Consider the following 24799-nt stretch of genomic DNA (forward strand, 5'->3'; position numbering starts at 1 on the left):
CATTTGTCAATATGTGGTAAAAATCATCCTCTCTTCCACAAATTCCTGTGTCATTCATGTTTGCACATATTAGAAACTGCTTTAAGACAATTCATGCCAGATTTGATGTCAGATGTCATTGTTTTGGTATGTTTGCTGTCGTTCAGGTGTGGAATGACATGGTGATGAGTAAATTATTCACCTTCACTAAAAATCCTTTTTGGATGAACTATTCTTTAAACATTAAAATAGACTGAAACTTGAAGTTTTTTTTTAAATATTGAAAAATTCTGCCACTGCCATTCTGCCATTTTCTGCCACTGAATAAAAAATAAAAAAGGTAATTCCAACTTTTTTCACTATTCAGACTTTTTTCATGCAATTGCGAGTTATAAAGTCAGAATTGCAAAATTATAAAGTCACAATTGTGAGTTATAAAGTCAGAATTGCAAAATTATAAAGTCACAATTGCGAGTTATAAAGTCCAAATTGTGAGTTAAAAAGTTTGTCTCGCAATTCTGACTTTTTAACTTTCAAGTGTGACTTTATATCTAAAGTCACTATTATAATTTTTAAAGGCATTTATAATGTTACATATTTAAAATAAATGCTGTTCTTTTGAACTTTTTTATTCATCAAAGAATTATGGGAAAAAAAAAAAAAAAAAAAAAAAAAAATATATATATATATATATGGTTTTCACAAAAATATTAAGCAGCACAACTGTTTTTAACATCGATAATAATAAGAAATGTTTCTTGAGCAGCAAATCAGCATATCAACTTTGCCATCACAGGAATAAATTACACTTTAGAATATATTAAAATACAACAGTTATTTTAAATTGTAATAATATTTCACAATATTGCTGTTTTTACTGTTTTTGATCTAATAAATGCAGCCTTGGTGAGCATAAGAGACTTCTGCAAAAACAATTTAAAAATCTTACTGACCCCAGAACAGAAGTGTATTTTGATGAGATCCAGTATAGATTTAATCACGTGGTGCATTCTGTAGTGTTTTTTGTTTCTAGTCTTAATGGTTTCTCTTATCTGAGTCACTACAAACCTCTGAGACTGCAGGATCAACCAGATCATCCGGCGATAAGTAGAACCATAACTGTGTGAGCCATTAGGCAGTGCGTTCTCACTGGGGAATCATTGTGTATCGATGCCTGCTGGACCATTCAAGATGTCAGGTGGCAAGGGAACACTCTCGTCACACCGTGCTGTTTCTCAGGTGCGTGTATTGGCTGGATAAAACCGGTCTGTCCATTGAAAGTTGGTTTCTAGGTTTCTAGTCTGTTGGCTCATTCCTGTGGTTAGTTTGTTTTGTTCCAGTGATTCTTCTTTTTGTGCGGCTCTCATCTGCTTGATTGATGGGAGTATAGAATGAATGCTGAATCAAAGGGATGCTATTGTCCTTGTGCAACCCCCAGCCTATAGTGAAAATCTCTAATGTAATCAGCTGAACACCACTGATCGTTATGAGAGAATTCTTTGTGCAATGCTCTGACACACGGTGTGATGAACACTCTTAAAAAAAAAAAAAAAATTCAATATTGGCATTGATGGTTCTCCGAAGAACCCTTAACATCATAGAACCTTTCCTTTCCACAAAAAGTTCTTTGTAGTGGAAAAAGGTTTTTTTAAATATTCTTCAAGAAAAAAAAGGTTCTTTTAAGAACTAAGAACTTAGTTTTCTGTTTACTGAATGGTTCTTTGGGGAACCAGAAGTGGTTCTTCTGCTATAGATATTCTCTATTCTATTAAAGTCTAGTCAAGTTTACAGTTTATTCTAGCCAAGGATTTTACACTTAGCACGAAGAAACTGCCTGACTGTCATGTTTGTTTTGTTTTTTCATGCTGTTTAGGGGCAAGTTTATTGGAAATGGATGATGTTGCAATAATTGACCAGTGTATAAAATGTGACATTGAAGTCTCTGCTGCTGTTTTTACAGAGGACACAGAATAAATGAGTAGAAATGTGTTATCTGAATTTATACAACAGTTCTTTCTGGTTCTCGTATCTGATTGGCTGAGAGGTCTTTCCGGCCATACGATATTCTACCAGTATCGCCCCAGGAACCATTTCACCTTTTGAATACTCCACTGTCAGCATTCTCACAGCAAGTGTGATGGCAGATGAGTAAACCCACCATATTTTTAGGGCTGCACGATTTGGGGAAAATGTCATATTGCGATTATTGAGGTCAATATTGCGATTGCGATTTGCGATAGCGATATAATAAACAAACAGTATCATGAGTCATCTTGTTTGGTTCTCAATGAAAATACACAGATTACTGATAATGCTGAAATGTGTATTTCTCAACTCAAACTAGCAACAACAGCAAACAAATGCACAGCGTTTTCAAATTAAAATATTTTTATGAAATTAAATAACATCTTTGCATTACTGCAAACTTGTTATAATCCCATTTAAGATATTTGTTTCTTTACTAATCTGTAGTGGTTCAATGGATCACAAAACTCACGGTTCGGATCACATCACGGTTATGACGTCACAGATCGGATCATACTTCGGATCAGCACAAAAAAAAAAAAAAAATTTGATGGGGGTAACTTAACTTTGCATTTATTACTTAGCCCACTTAAACTATTCTGATACCATAGCATAAACTGCTAGCCTAAATAATACATTATTAAAGGCAAGTGAACAGACTGTAATAAGAACAAATACTGTACACCAATTACAACAAGCATAGATAAATACTACATAAAGACTAGCTAAGGTCTAACTGTAGTATTAATTTTCATGCACAGAAATGTAATACTTAAATGTAAAATGACACTGTTCATTGTATAAATTTAATATAGATTAATCTTTGTTAAAGCTGTGTTTTGTTGTTTGATTTACATGACAGACAACAGCAGGTATTTATAGGTTGCTGTCACTTTAAGAGTAAGACATGCACGCACACATCGGACAGATATACATCCGAATTCTCACCTCGTTCAATTAGGACATAACTGAATGTGTTTACAGGAATACTTGCTGAGAGGGGTAGCCTGGGTGCCAGCCCGAACCCCGCCCACAACATTTTTTGGACGGGAAGTTCGGTCTGGACTCGATCCATTGTGGAGTAAAGCTGCGTTCACGTCACCTCGTATTTACCGGAATCTTGAAATGACAACACGTGACGTTATATTCGGAGCTGTTCACGTCCTTTTGGTCCTTGAACTGGGAATTATGCGTTTCCATGGCAGCACTGTCGACGCCTAAATGAATCTACAGCTGTCAGGTGGTACAGCGCGGCCACGTGGTATATCTGGGAGCTTTCAGAAAACTCCCAGCTTACAAGCTGTAATTATGAGCTCTACGAGGACGTGAACGCTTTTTACAAGCTAGAATCTCGTAACTACAGGAATTACGAGGCCACGTGAACGCACCTTAATTATGCTCGGCTCCCAGAAGGCCGAGCCAATCAAATTGCCAGGGCGGGCTTTAATCGATGATGGACAGGCTATCTGCGGTTACGTAACCACCCACGTCATCAAAGAGCGCTTGGGTTGAATTGGTTTTCACCAACGATGACTGCAGCTGGAGAAGTAAGATGTTTAGATTCCGCTATCACGTCTGTAATAAAAGAAATCGACAGCGCATTAATTTTAAAAGACGAACAAAGAACCGCAATCAAGGCATTTGTCGATGGGAAAGATGTGTTTGCCGTCCTTCCAACGGAATTCGGCAAAAGTTTAAGTACAAGTTCAACATACGTCACTTACTGCGTTGCTCTGATTGGTTGTAGGTCTATCCAATTGAGTGCAGAGTTTTTTTTTTTTTTTTACTGGTTCGGTTAAGACACGCCCCATAATTCAAGTGCAATGGAGCAGTATCAGACTCACATTCTGCCTAGAATATGAGTATGACGAAGTCAGGCTATGAGAGGGGTATTTTGACTGACATAATGCGTGTATGTGACCATCCAAGTGCACTGAGGACGCGAAAGAGAAATCAATTTGGAGTTCGCGAGCTATAACGCGCCTCTCTCTCTCTCTGTGCGCGCGAGCCTTGTATGTATGTGCGTCATGTGCGCACCGATAACAGCGCTGCGTGCGATACCGAATTAAATCCTCTTTCCTCTTCAACCACTACTAATCTGGGTTTATAATCTTATAGCCAAAATATCGCCATATAACAAAGGTAGCGTTTTTTCTTGCCACCAGTTCAGTGACAGTTTGCTCCGCATCCATCTTTACCCGTTCTCTGCGCTGCACACCGGAAAAGTCATGACCATGCGCGCCACACATGCCACTGCCCAAACTGAAACTGACTGGTCTTCTTTTTATTAGAGGTGTATAAAATGGGCAAACAGCTCTCAGATAATGGGTTGTTGTGTCCACACATTTATTTTTTTATTTATTTATTAACTTATTATTATTTTATTTCATAAAATCGCAGCATTTTGCGTCATATAATCGCACAAGCTTGACATCGCGATTGCGATATGATTAATCGTGCAGCTCTACATATTTTTATAGATACTACTGTTATTTTGTAACGGAATGTAGTTTTAAGATTTTTTAGGCGAGAATATAGTTGTTTAGACCTCAGATATGCGATTTATATGTAAACAGCGCCTATTTGAAAGTTTGTTTAGACTCTTTTGGAGAAAGAGCTCTAGGCTGTCAGCGGCCGTTCAGCGCTCATGTACCCGCTGATAACAGCTTCATCTCAGCCAGTCCTTCAGGAATTTGCCGCTAGCTCTTATGCAGATAGTGTTTAAACATGAGGTTTAAATCGTTTTGGGTATATCAAACAGACAATCTTTGGTCTTATTAATCTATTACTTGTTCCAGAGCTAATAGATTTGGCTTAAGGGCTATATTAAGTTTCATAACTTTATATTTACATTGAAATTAAATCCTGTACTAACTAGAGCGCTGCTTTTGTACGTTTGCCTGAACTGTTTGCTTGTGTTTATTTCCTATTTTTTTATACTGTTATAATGGCTATTGTTGTTAATTTAAATATTATTGTTCAATAAATAATATTTTATATAAATAACATGCAGTATTTTTTTGGTATTGAAAAAGAGTCTGTTAGTGATTTTGACTTCAGTGAAAGTTACATTAATACGCCATTAGATGGCAGCAAAGACTGTCTTTATGAGTGAGTGAGTGAGTCAGACGCAAAGACTTTTATATTGAAATGGACTGAAACAAGGAAACAAGTATATTCCTTTTACTTTAAACAACATCTTACGAGTCGCAACTGACAAATGCATTGACTAGCGCTGTCATGGGAATGCTGACAGCCTGATGTTAAAAGGACAAACACAAAGATCACTTTCCTCAGTGGACATTCAAACTGATTTTGTGATTATGAACATAAAATTGACCTGAAGAATATCAGCTAGATGCAGGTAATACACTCGTTCAGGCAGTCTCTCTCTCATAATACCCTACATATTACAATGAGTTTCAATGAAGCGACTCAACATTCCTTCGTTACTAGTTCTAAAGTGATGTTTTAGAATTAGTAACGGACGCTTGGGCTCAACTGTTAATGTCAACTTTAGATTCGAATTTGATCTGGAAGTAGTTCTTCACACAAGAGTTTTTAAAGACAATCTGTTGTTGTTTCTTATTTATTTACACACTCGTGCCATTGAACTGTTGTATAAACTCAATATCACACTCGTAGCCGTGCTGATACACAGCTATATTGCATGGCTACTCATGTGATATTGTTTGTTTATATTGGTCAAAAATCTAAGTAATAATTATGTGTCTGATTGAAAATGAAATAGAACATACAGTTCTGCTTGTATATATCTCATTTACATGGTACAAATTGCCTCAAATAAAACTTTTTTTTTTGCCTGGCAAATGCAGTAACTAGTTCTTCAGAAGTTCACTTCGCAGCAGTCTAGTGTAATGTGTAACTTTGTGTTCTAACGGACTGATAAAATCTTTGCATCCTGACTTCTGGGAATTGCATTGCATCAAAACACACTGTAAAAAAAAAATCCCAGTAAAATTTACGGTAAAAAAACAGCAGCTGTGGTTGCCAGAACTTTACCGTAAAAAAAATACAGTAGCAACGTAAAAAAAAAATCTGTCAAGTTTACGGTAAAAATAACGTATTTCATTAACTGATATAATGTTAATTTACCAACCTAATGAAGTACTAATATCTGTTTTGTACCTTTATAATACACTGACAGTCACCAAACACAGTGGTGATAAGAGTCACATGATGAATGTGAAAGTTCATCACAAGCAGCTTTTCCACAAGCTGAGAAGGACAATACTAATATATAGAAGGTGCACACAGTGTCATTCACACACACACTAAACACCATCATGGTAACATGCATGAAATTTTAAAAATGCAATAAACATTAATTTAACAACATTAGATGTAACATAAAACCCTAATGTACATAACTGATTAGAAAGAAATGAGAAAAACTAAGAAGAAACAGTTATTTCAACGAAAATATATCAAATGTGAAGTGTCACGCAGGGAATTGTGGGAATGTCAATTTATGCTTTTTCACTGTAAATTTTACAATGAATTGTTATTTTTCACTTCCAAAAACTGTGAATTTAACGGTATTTTACCGTAAAATTACATTAAATGTACCGTTAGATCTATTACAGTTATTCACCGTATATAGTCCGGAAACTTTCTGTAAACCAATTGACAGTTTTTCACCACAGCATTTTTACAGTCTTTTACTGTTAAAATCACAGTCATTTTTTACAGTGCATGAACTTTGCAGAAATGTGTAATCAGAATTTCTGTTTTTCTGAATTTAGAAAGAAATTATTTTGTAGACAGAAAACTATAGTATACACACTACCATTCAATAAAAATAAAATCTATATATAAATTAATACTTTTATTCATTAAAGATGCATAAAACCATTTATAATATCCTAAAATATATTTTTTTATTCCTCATAGAATCCTAAAAGTTTAAAAAACTATCAGTGTTTACACAAAATTATTAAGCAGCACAACAGTTTTGAACATTCATAATAATCATATTAGTCAATAATCATATTAGAATGATTTCTGAAGGATCATGTGACACTGAAGACTGGAGTAATGATGCTGAAAATTCAGCTTTGACATCACAAGAGTAAATTACATCTTAAAATATATTAAAACAAACTTCTTTTCATTTGTAAAAATATTTCAATATATTACTGTTTTACTGTATGATTAATCAAATAAATTCAGCCTTGGTGAGAGACTTCTTTCAAAAACATTAAAAAATCTTTACTGACCCCAGACTTCGAACAGTACTGTAGTTCTGCTTGTAAATCTCATTCGCTCAGTTTTGTTAAAGGCACTTTGTAGTATCTTTTGGATTCAATACCATAAACCTTGTCTACACTCTAAATAATGCTGGGTTAAAAACAACCCAAGTTGGGTTGAAAATGGACAAACCCAGCGATTGGGTTGTTTTAACCCAGTGGTTGGGTTAAATGTTTGCCCAACCTGCTGGGTAGTTTTATTTAAACCAACAATTTTGCTATATGGCTAGCTTAAAATGAACCCAAAAGAGTTGGGAAATTAAAAACCAGATGCAATTAGAGGCAACAATAATAGACAAAAGGTGAATGTTTATTAATAAGCTTTAATATTTTATTAATATAAATTTAATAGTTTAATGGTTTATTAATATAAATTTATTAATAAGCAATTTAATAAATGTTTGTTTAATAATTATTCATTGAACATTAATAAATGTTCATTTCCAACATACTTTGGGTTAATTTTAATTAAGCAATACAGTCATTTTTAAACAATAGTTGAGTTAAAACTATTTTTTAGAGTGTAGTGACTAGTTCTTCCTCAAATATACTCATTGTGGTAACCTGTAAATATGACTGTAAACTTTGTAAAACTGGACTTTGCATCCTGACTTTTCAGCATCTCTTGCTATTTTGGTGTACATGTATCAGATGGTCAGTGGGCGGTCAGTCTGAGATTAGATTGTGCTGGTCTGTGACTCTGTAAAATCAGATTCAGCACCCTGGACAGCAGCACTGAGAGCTGATGCCTGATCCTTTAAAGGCAGAGTTCACCCGAAAATGAAAATTCTGTCATCGTTTACTTACTCTCATGCCCTTCCAAACAAATCATAGCAAATTATATTTTCCTCAGTTATCCATTTTGTTGGATTTTTAGTGGGCATATCTGTATGGTTTTCTGTCTTCTGTAGAACATAAATGAAGATATTTCCAGAAATGTTAGAACTGTTTTTATGTTTATACAATGGAAGTCATTTGGCTCCAATGTTGTTTGGTTCCCAACGTTCTTCAAGATATCCTCTTTTGTATTCTGCAACGGAAGAAAAGCATGCAGGTTTGGAACAACATGAGAGTGAGTAAAAGATGACAATGTTCATTTTTGGCTGAACTATAGTTTTATATCACAGCAGAGAGCTTATGTGCATTTTTTTTTTGTGGCAATGACAAGTGCTTTTTATACAGTAAATTAATAAAATTAAAATTCTGGTGTCATCTATTCAGCCCTCATAGAAGTTGTATGGACAACTTTCATGCTACTTTTATGGTACTTTTTATTATTAAGATTCTCCTACATTTAGATGATAAATAAAATAAATTTAAAAGGCAGAATTGTTTTTATTAAACACCTATTCAACTCCTTCATAACACAGGATTTGAAGAGAAATTTCAAAGGCGTTCATTTAATCAGTCACTCTTCTTCCATTTTTAATCAGTGAGCCTGAAAGACAGATTCTTGTGGTTTTAGGTCACCTAATGTGATGCCATGTTAAAATGATGGACTTTTTTTTTTTTTTTTTTTTTTTTCAGTGATCTGTTCCTTTAATGCTGTGGTTCATGTCATGTGTATTTGTTGCTGCCTGAGTCCAAGTGTGCCGCATGATGCTGTTTTTGGTCGACTGCTTATGTAGGATGGATGCTACTTTGGATATCATTTCTTTGGGAAATGATAGGTGTCCTATGTCTGACAGTCCGATCGGATTTGGTAACCACACTAATGACTTTTTGGCACAGTTGTTATTGTGTGTGTGTGTGTGTGTTTGTGACCACATTAACACACGTGTCATGCACACTGACAGCGTTTAACTTACTGGACAGGGACAGGAAACTGCGCTCTCCAACAAGGCTTGGAGTATCCATTACTGCTCTATTGTTAGTCATGTAGGCTATTATTGTAACTTACTCTTAAGAGATGTTCCCGAACCCTCCCCCCACCCACAGGCACGACAACAGCACAGCCACATGTGTGTTACCCACTAGAGCTGAAAGGACAGATATTCCATTTTCTCAGGATCAGGTTTATATGTATGTACACGTATGGCTTCACATACAGTGACCCCAAAAGGGTTTGGATGCTTAAGCCATGTTTAAAAATATCTGAATGTCATTGCGTTAGATAACAAAATATCAAACAATGTGTCATACAACAAATCAGTTATAAACAAATTACATTTTTCTCAACTATCTATTTTGTTGGTCTCCAGCTGATTTTTAGTGGTCATATAAAGTCATTTCACCTCAAGTTCACACAGCAGAGTAACCGCAGGTTTAGTTTATAACACCTCATGTTCCACTAACCTTTGACAAGTGTATATGGTAAATATACAATGCTGTTTTTTTTCGAACTTTCTTTTCATCAAGCAATCCTGGAAAAAAAATTATCACGGTTAAATATGAAGCAGCACAACTGTTTTCAACATTGATAATAATAACAAATGTTTCTTGAGCAGCAAATCAGCATATTAGAATAATTTATGAAGGATTACGTAAAAAATGTAAAATATATTTCAATAGAAAAAAGTTATTTTAAATGGTATATTTCACAATCACTGTTTTTACTGTATTTTGATAAAATTGTGAGATTTTTTTTTTTTTTATAAATCTTACCGACCTCAATCTTTTGAATGGTAGTGTATCTATTAAAGAGGATGTATTATGCCCCTTTTCACAAGATTTAATATAAGTCTCTGATGCCCCCAGAATGTGTCTGTGAAGTTTCAGCTCAAAATACCCCACAGATCATTAATTATAGCTTGTCAAATTTGCCCCTATTTGGGTGTGAGCAAAAACACGCCGTTTTTGTGTGTGTCCCTTTTAAATGCAAATGAGCTGCTGCTCCCGGCCCACTTTCCAGAAGGGGGTGGAGCTTTAACAGCTCACGCTTCGGTTGCAACAACAACAAAGCTGGAGAATCTCACACAGCCAAAATGAGTCGGACACTGATGGAGAGACTCAAGAAGAAATTGCAACTTTTAGAATGCAACTGGATATTTCTGAATGGTTAGTGGATAAATTTATGTAGTTGCTGTGGAGTTGATTCAACTCCTCGACTAGCATGTGCCGCCATTTTGTGCTCAAACAGCAACATTACACACTAACTAAAGTTAAAAAAGGGAAATAATTATAATCAAGGACCCCTTTAACAATAATCTGGTGGGGGTTATAATTCGCCACAACAACACCGTCTTCCATATTCACTTAGTGACCAAAGAACTAACGGTATGTGACTCCCATCAGCGCAGAATTGTGACAAATCTAGAGTAACGTAAATGTTGCATGAATTCAGATCTGACTGTTCAGACTGAGGTCGCATCGCATAACATCAAACATAACATAACATAACATCAAACCTATATCTGATTTAGGACCACATATGAAAGTGTCCCAGCATGGCCGAGTCAACATTGCAGATCTGATCCTTTTAAAAATTAATAACACACAACAAGCTGGATGAGTTGAGGTATCATTCATGTTTGTGGGACAAGTTACTCACTGAAGTTGAATACTAATCATGAGGGGTTTATTTAAATTGTATTAGTGATTCTTGCCAGGAATAAACATAAACTGAACAGAATTTACAGAAAACTTGCTTTAAAAACGGCACAAATTAGTGCTGTACCATAATAGTGCTTTTGTTTTTGCCCCATTTTCATTTGGCATTTACATACTCATCATCTGCTTATGGCTCTGAAAAGTGAACGTGCATTTCTGAAAGCTGGGTGTATAGGGTGGCTCTAAATGTGAGGAGGGATTTAAAGCTGTCACTCAAAGGTTAACCAGGGTCTGCTGCGACCAATCGCGGCACTCCGAGCTCAAATGAGATTGCTTTTTGATCCAGATGCCACTGCGGAACTGATGACAGCTGGAATCGAGAGCTCCCTCAGTGCTAATCCTCTTTTAAAGGGAAATGTGTTCAAGGGAGGCACTTCCCCTGCCACCCTGCTGAATGGTCCTAATGAACAGGTGTCTGATGCTATGATGGACCGTCTTGAACCCGTCTGCTATTTCAGGCATCGCTGTGTGAGGGCAGGGCAAGCTGTAAATTTAGCTTGCTTTTGGCTCAAGAACAGCCTTTGTGCTTGCATGTGGTCATGCTGTGTTCCAAAACCTAGCGTATGGAGTGTTTAAAGGTTTCAGAAGTAGGCAACTTAATTATGCTGCTGCCTTTTGGTGAAATTGGTTAAGGGACATTGCAAAGAATGTAATCCCATAATGCATTGCGATAAGCTCAGTGATTAAAAAAAATAAGATGGCGAGCGAAATGTCAATTATAAATATATAACGCATCGATTAGTTCACTCTGATTGGAATCTAACTATAAATAGATCCTTTTCACAGACTGTTATGACATGTTTCCACAGTTGTTAATATTGTAAATCTAGCAAATTTTTATATTTACATACACTACACTTTGTTATATTACCTTGGCATTAAATTACAGAAAACTAGTTATGGTTGCTAAAAGTTTTTAATACAACAGCTGTGAGAGTGATGGCAAATTCGATGTGTTTCTCTCTTCTGATCAATGTAATCAATCTCTCAATATAATAAAGGTAATTGTGACACTTTATCTCACAATTCTAACTTTTTTCTCAGAATTGCGAGATATAAGCTCACAATCGCGTGATATATAGTCAGAATTGCGAGTTATAAAGTCAGAATTGTGTGATATAAAGTCAGAATTGTGAGATATAAACTCCCAATTGCATGTTATAATGTCCAGTTGTGAGGGGAACAAAGACTGACGATTTTTCTCAGAATTGCGAGTTTATATCTCACAATTCTGACTTTATAACTCTCAATTGCATGTTATGAAGTCAGAATTGCAAAATATAAACTGAAAATTCTAAGAAAAAAGTCATAATTGCGAGTTTATAATCTAACATAAAAGAATTTTTAGACACAATTGCGAGTTTATATCATGCAATTCTGACTTTATAACTTGCAATTGTGAGTTTATATTCTAAGAAATTCTGAGAAAAAGTCAGAATTGTGAGATACAAAGTCAGAATTGCATAATTAAAACTCGCAATTGCAAGAAAAAAGTCTGAATTGTTACTTTATATCTCGCAATTCTGACTTTATAACACAATTACGAGTTTAAATCTCGCAATTCTGAGAAAAAAGTCACAATTACCTTTTATATATTTTTTTTATTTTGTGGCGGAAACAAGCTTCCATAAAACAGTAATGAGATATAAAATGACTTGAGAAAATAAGACTTAAGACAATAAGTCATTTTGCATCTCAAGTAAAAGTTTCTTTATTTAGGAATGTTTAGATTTTTGTCTGAAAAATCACACAAAACTATTGAGGAAATATTTTTTTTTTGCATTGTACCAACTCTGACGACTTCTGCCTCTTGAGAACCCTGAAAATGTCCATTTAGCCCAATAGCAACATGCCAAAACCAAACACTTTTGAAATCATTTGAGACAAGTTCTAGTTGTGTGGCACATGGAGTTGCTTCCCATTTAAAACTTTCAAAATTGTGAGGTTCAGTTTCTGTAAGGATGCTACTGTATGTAGGCAGTATGCAGCAAGACAGCACACTGTTTTGGAACAGAGCCTGTGTTCACATTCACACACATACTCTGCCTCTTAAAGTAACTTGTGTACTGTGGTTTAATCAAGTGTGTGTGTGTTTATTCAGTGGCACTCTGTGGTCTCTCAGATGGTATAGTGCAGGTCATGTTGACCTGGCTCTTTCTGGCATGAGATTACACCATTTCCGCTAAGCTCCTGCAGTGATTCTGCCACCTGTTGTACACATGCACACACACACAGATTTCCACATTCATAAAAATGAAGTCTCATACTGTCCCTCCACCTGTCGCACACTCATTCACACAATTATGCAATCTTCAAAGAAACTTTAGTTTTAAAGAAACATTCCAGGTTATTTACTAGTTTGGGGTCTATAATATTTTTTGAAAGATACGTTTTGAAAGTAGTCTGAAATATTATTACAATTTAACATAACTGTTTTCTATTACTGTTTTAATTTATTCCTCTGATGGTAAAGCTGAATTTCCAGCTTCATTACTCCAGTCTTCAATGTCACATGATCCTTCTGAAATCATCATATGCTGATTTGCTGCTCAAGAAACATTTCTTATTTTTATCAATGTGAAAAGAGTTATGCTGCTTAATATTTGTGTGTGTGTGTGTGTGTGAGGAAAATGTAATACATCTTTTAAAGATTTTTTTTTGACAAATAGAAAGTTCAAAAGAACAACATTTATTTGAAATATATGTGTCCTTGCTGAATAAAAGTAACTTTTGATCGGTAGTGTACATTTCATACACTATATTGCCAAAAGTATTGGGACACCCCTCCAAATCATTGAATTCAGGTGTTCCAATCACTTCCACAGGTGTATAAAATCAAGCACTTGGGCATGCAGACTGCTTCTACAAACATTTGTGAAAGAATGGGTCACTCTCAGGAGCTCAGTGAATTCAAGCGTGGTACAGTGATACCTGTGCAATAAGTCCATTTGTGAAATTTCCTCACTACTAAATATTCCACCGTCAACTGTTAGTGGTATCATAACAAAGTGGAAGCAATTGAGAACAACAGCAACTCGTGAAATCACACAGCGGGGTCAGCGCATGCTGACCAGAAGTCGCCGAGCAGCTGCATCCAAGCCTTACATCACCAAGTGCAATGCAAAGCGTCGGATGCAGTGGAGTAAAGCACGCCGACACTGGACTCTAGAGCAGTGGAGACGTGTTCTCTGAAGTGACGAATTACGCTTCTCTGTCTGGCAATCAGATGGACTAGTCTGGGTTTGGTGGTTGCCAGGAGAACAGGACTTGCCTGACTGCATTGTGCCAAGTGTAAAGTTTGGTGGAGGGCGGATTATGGTGTGGGGTTGTTTTTCAGGGGCTGGGCTTGGCCCCTTAGTTCCAGTGAAAGGAACTCTTAATGCTTCAGCATACCAAGACATTTTGGACAATTTCATATTCCCAACTTTGTAGGAACAGTTTGGGGATGGCTCCTTCCTATTCCAACATGACTGTGCACCAGTGCACAAAGCAAGCTCCATAAAGACATGGATGAGCGAGTTTGGTGTGGAGGAACTTGACTGGCCTGCACAGAGTCCTGACCTCAACCCAATAGAACATCTTTGGGATGAATTAGAGCGGAGACTGTGAGCCAGGCCTTCTCGCCAACATCAGTGCCATCAGTGTAAAATAATGGTCAAACATTCCCATAAACACACTCCTAAACCTTGTGGAAAGCTTTCCCAGAAGAGCTGAAGCTGTTATAGCTGCAAAGGGTGGGCCAACTCCATATTAAACCCTAAGAAGAATGGGATGTCATTAAAGTTCATGTGCACATAAAGGCAGGCGTCCCAAAACTTTTGGCAATATAGTGTATCTATGTACTAAGTGTGAAAAATGTACTTTTTGCCCCCTATGTCAAGCATACATACTGGCCATGAAACTGTATTTACATTCTTTTTAAAAAAATAATTAAAAACAGTATTTTTAACATTATTTGTTAAACTGTGCATGTCGCTTGTGGTGTTATGAATGAGATGTTAAAATTCATGTGTCCTTGTAATCATAATTTGAAATAATTCTCCCTCCTACCCCTTTGATGCGACATCTCTTCCCTCCTCTGATTATGTGTTTACTGGCACTAGGGCGGGGCAACCTGTCAATCACATGAGATCCACCAATAGCAAACCAACAATCAATTCCCAGGGGACAAAATCAAGGTTTTTTTTCTTGTTTGTTGTTTGAGAAGCCGCTTCACTTATACGTCACAATAGGGAAGAAAAGACTCACAACTTCCACTTCACAATGACTTTAATTCAGTAAAAAAAAAAAAAAAAAAAAAAATCTTAATTGGTTAATTTTGCTAATGAATATGCTCTTTGCATATGGAAAATTTGCATACTCTACAAATACTGTAAAAAGTATGCTACATTACAAAGCATGTTTTCCCATGGTTTTTACAAACTGAGAGTGAGAGAGGGAAAACATTATACAATATGCCAGGATTTTTCCTTTAACCTCAGGCTTAAGGCTGTGTATGCTGCTGTATTTTGGTTCTGAAGGCAGAGAGGACTGCCAGCCCCACTGACCAGCACAGACTGGCACACTGGCAGCTGTAATTGTGGAGTAATTATGCCCCATACAGAGATTCAGCTCTGTGTTATGTAACAGGACTTTCCTCTTCTGTGCATTGCTGACAGCAGGAGGCCAGTGTTTCCACACGTACACACGCTTCATACAGAACAACGCTTTAGTGCTAGCTGAAAAAGAGGTCAAATGCCTTTCTTTATTTTATATTTTCTTTGTAGTCCACCTATGTTTTTTTTTTTTTTTTTGCACATGACTATTTTCCACCTATTGTCTGACTTTTGTGCCTTTTAATATTTTTATATAAAAGCCTTAAGTTGTTATTGGCCTCTTTGCTGGTGCTAATTCATATGCATTTTCAGGGGCTGCGGGTCAGTGTATATTTTAATGTTATTTATATACTGTTATAGCTCGTATTAATATTTTGAATTAGCTTTCATTTTTATATTTTCAGTAATTTTTAGTAATTTTGTTGTGTGCTTTTGCAATTTTTTTATTATTAGTATTTATTAAATAATTCTATTTTTAAGTTACATTTTAACATTTTAAATATTACTATTTAGTAATATTACTTTATTTTTAGTTTTTGTTTTTTTTTACCGGGAATTTTACTTCAACCAAGGCAGCATTTCTAATTTCCATTTAGTTGTTTTTTTTTTTATCTTAATTTTATTTTAGTTCAACTTTAATTCAATTAACAAAAATGTTTTGAATAGTTTTATTGTTAATGATAACCTTGCCATGGGTTTGATTTCTCTTGATATGACCCCATTAACCACAGCTTGGTTGTCAATCATGTCATGTTTTTGCTTTCATGTGCAGCATATTTTGGTATAATACCCACAACGTTTGTGTATGAATGTATAATCAAGTGTTTCCACTGCGTAAAGGTTAACACGACAACCTCACACTATGCCACACTCTCCTAATAATAACATGGCAACTATCAGTATCGCTGAGCATGTTAATTACTAAATGACCTTACATCATTTCCAAAGAGTCCTGTTTTCCATCTTGTATTGTTTATAATGCTTTGAGAACGAGGAAGTGAGAAAAACATTTCTATTAAAAGGTGATGTTAGTCATTTTCTGCTAGAAATAGCTGAAGGAGTCAGGGTTTAGCTGGTTAGCATGAAACTGTTATTAGCCCCTGCTGGTAGATGCCCTAACTATACTATCTGCTGGCAAAAGCATCATTCTTTATTGGTGTCCATTTAAATGTAGCCATGTTTTATGACTAAAAAAATTCATGCATAATTAATATAATGCTATGCATACAGAAAATTTGCACACTGCTCACCGGATGCGTGCTATTTTGAACATGGCCACTGTTTACATGGAGCAAACTCCACTTAGATAGTATATTTGATTTAGACAGTTTTACGTCATGTTCAGACTGCAGGCAAATCAGATTTTTTCACAGATCAGATCATTTCAGGCAGACTGTCTGCACTATTAATTGTAAGTGATCATAAAATTTGTGTGTCCAGAAATAACCAACCTGTCTGCATGGGTTGCTTTGGTAAGGACATAGGCGTACCCACGTGACAAGGCTTTCAAAACAGATTCAGGAAAAATAGAGGTGCATCACCTCGCTCTCCAAATAAGCACCCTGTCGAGTTGCAGTACAGAACTCCTCCATTGCACAGGAAAATGGCTAAATCTTTGGACATACCATTTGAATACCATATGAATACTTCTGGCTAGAGATGCACCGATGTATCGGCCAACAATCTGTATCGGCCAATAAAAGCTATTATTATCACTGTCGGCCATCGACCAATTGTTTAAAAACAGCCGATGAAAACAGCCTCAGTTTTTTTTAATTCTGTCCATTTTATCACAAAATTCAAACAATAAATTTTGATATTCTTAAATGTGACGTCATTTTACAGATCGCTGTAGTGCCTCAGATCAAGCGGCAGTGCGGAGTCTTTTCTTACACATTAATACAAGGTAGGGCTGGACGATATGGCCAAAATTTATATCACGATATAATTCTTAATTTCGGTCGATACGATGTAATTCCGATATCGATATGAACTATATAATAGCCTCGGAAAAACTGCCAAGAACGGCCACAACGGATATCTGTACCTAAAAATGTTTGAAAAATGAATTTGCCAAATCTATGAAATCTCTTCCTATAAACTATATAATTTTTTAGAAATAAAAACAGTACAAATAAATTTATGTTCAGCTTTTATTTGTATTTAGCCTTCATACAAACATAAAAAATAAACATAAGACTCACTCACTTTAGTAATATTAATATCTTTAACATTAAACTATAACGTAGGCTGATTTTATTATCCTTAATATAGATTAAAACAAAAGTGCTTTAGCCAAGGTAAAGATTGTGAACAGTAAAAACAGAAAAAACAGTGAGAAACAACAAAAACACATTGCTGGGGCAGGGAAGTTGTTGAGTGTTGATGACACTAGGGGTGCAATGGTTCAAATTGCTCACGGTTCAGTTCGTATCACGGTTTTAGGGTCACGGTTTCGGTACGTGCTATTTGCACATACCGAACCGTACCGAAACTGTGACCCTAAAAATAGGACTACTGTCAAATAAAAATAAAGAAAATAAGAACAAACAATTAAACTACAAGCAACATCGCAAATAAGTACAATAAAGCAAATATTCAAATAAAATAAACAGTGCTTTTCAGGTTTTTCAGGTATCTTACAGTAGTTTTCAGGTACAGAAAATAGATAAAGTAATCAAATATAAAATAACACTGCATATTATCTTTACTGTATAAAATAAATAAAAATGAATCATTATTGAAGTTACAAAAACTATTCAGTCAAGAGCAGTGAGTGATTTCTTTGTTATTTGTTGTTTGATTTAACATTAAAAACAGGCAGCAGGAATAGTTTTTTTCCCTTTAAGACATGCACGATCCAGTACATATACTCTTACACATGCGCTGTCTTTCTCGACTAATATACATTCACTTAAGACATAACCGACTATGTTTACTAGGATACTCGACAAGACGGGCATGTTGACATAATTTTTGTATGAATTTGTCCGCCGAAGCGCGAGACTAGAAAGAGAACTCAGTATTTGCGCGCTGACTGAAATAAGCCTGTGCGCGCTTCGGATGAACGCACACAAATCTTCTCACAGCGCGTGCGAGTTCTCTTTCGCGTCTTGTTCTTGAAGGTTTAAATCAGCAAGGTTTAAATGAGTAAGTTTAAACACAGATAGCAACGTGTGCTGTTCAGGTCTCACCTGCGCTCGCGCGCTATCAACACCCGGGTGATGACGGCGTAAATGACTGGACATTAGAGCATACAGCACTAGCTGTTAACAGTTTACAAAGAGTGACTGTTTTGTCCACGCTTTTTAAATATAACGTTAGTTGTTGTAACGTTTTGCGCATCCATCGACTGAAACATACATTAACTGAAATCTGTCTGTCTGTTTTCCACGTTGCTATTTTAAACAAACCATATTAACCAATAGATACGCTGAGCACTGGCTGATGGCTGCGTGTCTCTGTGGTGTACGTCATCACGCAAATAGCCAATCGCGTTCTGCTCTTTCTAACCGCTGCGCCTCAAGTCAGTGAGAAATGCTGTAATGTATATATCGAAATACCGGAAATGTGTTTAAAAATCATATCACCGTTATCGAAAAAAATTATATCGCGATATATATTGATATTGAATTATTGTCCAGCCCTAATACAAGGTATATCTCCAAAAACATGCATGAACATCAAAAGGTATGTTGAAAGATATGTAATCACTTAATCTGTGTTTCAACCACTGAAAGACGTCAATAAAACAGTTTGTAAACAATATGTCACATAATGTTGCATTTACCTCAGGAATGTTTTCCAGTGTTCACAGTTCCTTAGTTAGCTATTAAAACAACAACAACAACAAAAAAAAAAAAACACTAGAGAGGAGCTTATTTACTGTTAATTTTATGTTTGAATAAATTTGCCATGAAGACGAGCTTATGAGTTTTATACAAACACTTAAGTTTTTATTTTTTATTTGAGTGTAATTATTATATCTGAAAATAAAAATAGCAGCTGAATATAATACCTCTGTTGTTAATTGTAACCTCTAGTGTATTAAATGACAGGGTTCCCTGTATAGTTTGCAGCATTATTTAGGAGAGATTTTTTTCCTTAAGAAGTATCGGGCTGATATTCTGAATAATCAGCTATCGGTATCGGCAGAAAAATTTAGTATCGGTGCATCTCTAGTTCTGGCATTTCCGTCACCAGTTTTGACGTTATCGTTGTGTCGCATTAAGAGTGACGCAAAAGACGATTTGAGCATCCAGAATGTCCAGACTGAGACGCATCTGTAAACATCTGTAAACTTTCACTGTTTTGTAAAGGTTATGATAAGATAAAACTTTCTTTAAATAACATTTATAGAATGTTCTTATAACATCATTAATATTTGAAAACATTCTTAGAACAACATTCTTGGAAAGTCTGTATGTTGCTGTTTTTACTTGAACATTCTGTTAACATTGAGGAAAAACATTCTGAGAACATTTTCGGAACATCATGATGTTGTTTGTACTTGATGTTGTAAGGAACCCCCCATCGGCCCAAAAATGGAATCCGACGGCCTGGGCGTAGGTTAACGCGTGTATGTCTTTTCAGCACCTCTGTGAAGTTCACTTAATTTCACTCGTTTAATCTGACTCCAATTTCAAATGATTCTTATTCTTAGGTTGTGCTTCCAATTAGAAATTAATCATTAGTTATGCCTTAATTTTGATTTTTGATTATTCTGATTACCTTATATTTTCAATTATTTCATTCACTGCAGTCCCGGTATCACTTTAGAAGAGTCATTTTGGCCAACGGACTGCTCTTCCCGGACACAAACTCGTCAGTTCTGACCTTAAACATTGGATGCAGGGTAAATATCTACCTTTAAGTCGGTCGCGCTCTGCTTACTCGTAGCAAAAAGCATAGTTTATATATTTACGAAAACTGCAACTTACAGTGATAGTCAGAAATCAAAATGGACTTAATCGATGTGCCCCATGCTCCATCTATTAAACCTTTCGTATGAACAATCCTGAACACAGATTTGAGGTAATACCTTCACTTTGATCTACTAGAAATAATGAATTAAGAATAATACAGAATAAACCAAATATAACATTTTATTTGTCAAGTAAAAATATATCATGCCAATTACATTACAGTTAGACAATTAGAAGCCAATTCAAAAATGATAAATGCATAACATCAATTACTCGAAGAAATGCATATGCACACAGTGATGTGTGAATGGGGGTCTCTGGCTACAGAAAATCCCTCCTGACTGCTTTGCAATTTACCTTATATACAGACCAAACAAAAGGGTTATAAATATTTACTACACCAACACCTGTTTTGGGGGGAGAGGAGTGGGTTTTCACAAAAGGCACCACCCAAAGATAGGACAGAATTTTCCTTAGTTTTCAATCTTCTTCATAATACCAGTGACTGCTGTGAAATTGAGACCATTTTACCAATCGCACTGAGACATTTAAAATTATACCAAACATAAAAAGGGAAAAACAATAGATACACAAGTTACATTATATGTCTTGAAGAATTTTCAGTGACTTGAGTCAGGGGGGAGGGAAGGTGTGTTTGTTTGTGTGGTGGGGGGAGGCGTTGTCCTTTTGGGGTTAGGGCAAGGCGTTGTTCTTTACTACTTCTTTGAGATCTTTTTCCAGATGAGTTTTATTATTTTATTGCAGGATGCTTGATCTCTGTTTTTGTCTAGCAGGAAAATCAAGCCTTACAATGTTAATGTTAACCATCTTGGAATATTACAGATATTACTGTAGATGTTTGTAGATGCATTTCCCATTTTGTTTCCACATATCGATTCAAACGTAAGGCCACAGATGGAGTTAAGAGATGTTAAATTGAAAATAAGCTGGAATACTCCTTTAAGAGGACTGTGCTGAGACTCTGATGGTGAGATGTGGGGTGTATTATTTAAAGTGATGAGTCAGCTCTCATTCTATAGCTGTCACATCAATGAGGCCTCTGTCTCCACCTCCACTCAAGAGCGCCGAGATACAGAGAGAACAGAGAGGGATGAGGAGGAGCGAGGACAGTCATTTGAGGTTAAATTAACAGTCTGAGAACAGCTCAGAAAGAGGGCTAATTTGGTTAGAACATCACATGGAATACTTGCGAGTCACGGCTTAACTAGTGCAGTTTTTCTGTAAATTAACCCGACATTTGCTTCATTTGCCCAATGCTAATTTGTGACTGAAACCAAAGGCAGCTGCATTGCCATATATATATATATATATAATTCAAGTTTGAGACTGCTACACTTTTTCCTGTAATATAGTTGCAGTGGTTGGCATTCATTCCTTAATATAAGAAAATATTTGACCATTAGAGGGCAGTGCCACACTGTTTTATCATTTTGCACAAAATGTTTCAGGAGAAAATGTAATATTTAACTTCACATTCAGATGGGTTTTTTCCACTTAAATTCATACACATATGCACAAATGATCTCAGACAGGTGATAAAGGGGGTCCGGATTTACCTAAACATGATCTGAATCTGTACATCATGCATTCAGGATAACATTCATAGCAGTTTAATCAGGACTTCTGATTTTTGGGGGGTTCATTAACCATCTTTCCTTGTGGATTATATATATGCTACCGAAGTTCTTACAGCGTAATGCTGTGGCGGATTTATTTTATGTATGTTTTTATATTGTTTTAAGCTGAACACATTGAGTCTGATGGACTATGTGTTGTGGACGGTGTTTTCTTTGTGTGGTCGTCCTGTGCGACGTATGTGGAGGGCAGAAAGATAATGTCCCTGTGTTTGATTTCTGTTTACCTGTTATTTAGTTTCTTTTTGTTTAAAATATTTAAGTATTCCATGTCTTTGCATGTTTTCTTTTTGTGTATATGTTTAAAATGATCATGTTCATAATATATATTTGCATATTTCATATCATATGGTGGGTGGTTGGTATGACCAAAGTCTTATTAAAGATAAATAATGATGAGTTATTTTATTTTACAGTAAAATATATATATATATATATATATAGATAGATAGATAGATAGATAGATAGATAGATAGATAGATAGATAGATAGATAGATAGATAGATAGATAGATAGATAGATGGATGGATGGATAGATGGATAGATAAAATATCAAATCAAAAGATAATATTATATAAGATTTTAGATATTATATTCACAACAAATCAAATTAGGTTGCCTGTGTTAAAAATAAATTGACTTACAATCGTAAACCTAAAATGATAAAACTGCTATGACAAAATTATAATTGGATGCGTCACTTTTAAAGCCATATGTAGTCATACCGCCCAGTACATCACATGTGTTGATCTTTGTTTGCCTGTGTTTCCATGTTTTTGTTTTTTTTAATTTTGTTGTTTATGTTGTCTTTAATTTCTGTTGTCATCCTGCACTTTTGTTGACTTTTTTATTTTTTATTTTTAGGGTCAAAGAAGATGAAAAGTCTCAGCCAGTCCAGTAAGTAACACTCAGCCAGGCCTAGACAGATTCTGTGGACTTTTCCCGCATTTTCCGCATTGATTTTGGGGCAAAAGCTGCAGAATATTCTTATTGGTTACTAAAATCATAATCAGATTAGCCAAAGCATTTAGTAAACAAACAATAACGGGTCAGAACTTTGTTGGTGGTTCAGATTCTGCAGTTTTTTCTCCAGGCACAGATTCTGTGTGGGCTTCTCTTAGCTAGAGACCTCAAGGCTTTGACATTCCCGCCTGCCTGGTTAGTGGCGTGTGCATTTGTTGTGGCTTCCTCTGTGATTGGCGGCTCTTTTCCCCTCCTCTCTCTAGTGATTGGCTGCCTGCAGTCTGTTATGGCTCTATTAGAAAAGCTTTTGGCAGCTTCATCCACATGTAGGCTGGATGCATCAGTCCTGCTTTATTTTGCTTGTTTGTCAACTCTGTGAGTTGCACAGGGACACTGTTTGATCTCTTTCTCTGTATCTGTGGATAATTGACCATATCCCGGGCTGATGGATGCAAAATTCATTTCACTCGCTCCAGCTTCTTTGCTTCCTTCTCTGGCTGAGTGTGTCTCTTCTTTTTTCCCCTTCTCTCAGTACTCTATCTTTGTATTTCTCTTTTTCTTTTTCTCTAGTCTTACATAGCCAGGTTTTCCACTTTCCAGCCACAAAACACGCACTTAGACAGGAAAAGACTGTTTGACCAACATGTAAAGCGACCAATCACGGCTCATCTTGTTTGTACATTCCATTTAGGGGTGGGTTTATATGAGAGAGCTTTTCACCACAATAATATAACTCTGTGGGGAAAAATTGCACATAATTTTCTGTCCACGGCCAACTATATGAGAAATGCTGGAAAAGTCAAGTCACCTTTATTTAGCGCTTTACACAATACAGATTGTATAAACAGGAAAATAATGATTCAATAGCTTCCTGTTTCCATCCAAAGTTACAAATTTAACATATGTTAAAAATTGGAATTTCACATAAAACATTTGCGAATAAAGCAGCGAGTCGAAGAGAATAAAATCGTCACTTCCTGATAAACTGGTGTCAAATATCACAAAGAAAAATGGAAGTTGTTGCAATAGGAGAAGCCACTTTATATAATAATTTTCATATAGCCTATAACAAATGACTTGCGAACTTATTGACATATACCGGGTGTGCCTCATACGTCCTGAAAAGTGAAGCTGCGGGCTCTTTGGTCGCCCCCTGGAGGCTGGATGTAGTACAAGTCATAAACCCCGCCCCCTCTCAATGCAGACGAATGAGACTTAAGTCAAAACATAAAAATAAATTATGCTTCAAATACAATTTCCCGAAAGGTGGTTTTGGTCATTTAAGGTAGTTGTTATCACGCTGATTTATATTCAATTGTTCGTTTTTGTGATAAGCTTGATTTTAGCTAGCAATTTGGCGCTATAGAAACGGGGCGTGTCGTCGTGATTCACAGTTGATTGGCAGCTTCTCTGAGGACTGTCGGAGCTTCGAGGGGAGATTGAAGATAAATAAATTACTATTAATTTTCAATTTCTGTGTTATTTCACAACGACAAAATGAGTTATTCAGCAGTAAACTGTACTAACTGACCTACAGGATCTGACGGATATCTGAGCTTTTCTCTGTAACGTTAAATGTGGGCGTTATAAACTAATTAATAAACGTTATTAGTTAAGATAACACACCTAACGTTAACCATGACGGAAAAAAAGCAGGTGATCGTTATCTGGCAGTTACTAATTATTTTTATGGGTATAAAATAATAATTAGCAGGATAAAACTAATGATAGCCTACTCTAAATAATTATAGAGCACTGTCTACAGCAGTCAATCTCCTGTAACGTTAGTTTAACCCTTTATTTAAAATGGCAGGACCGTTTCTGACATTTTAGAGTTG

At 35.8% G+C, this 24799-nt stretch overlaps 1 protein-coding gene across 25 annotated transcripts in view; it reads left to right on the forward strand.

Moving 5' to 3' along the window:
• Positions 1-24799, forward strand: part of rims2a (regulating synaptic membrane exocytosis 2a) — a 215903-nt gene that overhangs the window by 12907 nt on the left and 178197 nt on the right. For 22 of the 25 annotated variants that reach the window (XM_048151902.1, XM_048151905.1, XM_048151907.1 and 19 more), the window contains exon 3: positions 22863-22895. The exons of the other annotated variants lie outside the window; for them this stretch is intronic. In XM_048151902.1, the coding sequence (XP_048007859.1) occupies positions 22863-22895 (33 nt within the window). The remainder of the gene's footprint in view (positions 1-22862; positions 22896-24799) is intronic. 25 annotated transcript variants of the gene reach the window in all.

Source organism: Megalobrama amblycephala, linkage group LG13 (genome assembly GCF_018812025.1).
Source record: "Megalobrama amblycephala isolate DHTTF-2021 linkage group LG13, ASM1881202v1, whole genome shotgun sequence".
Taxonomy (NCBI): Eukaryota; Metazoa; Chordata; class Actinopteri; order Cypriniformes; family Xenocyprididae; genus Megalobrama; species Megalobrama amblycephala.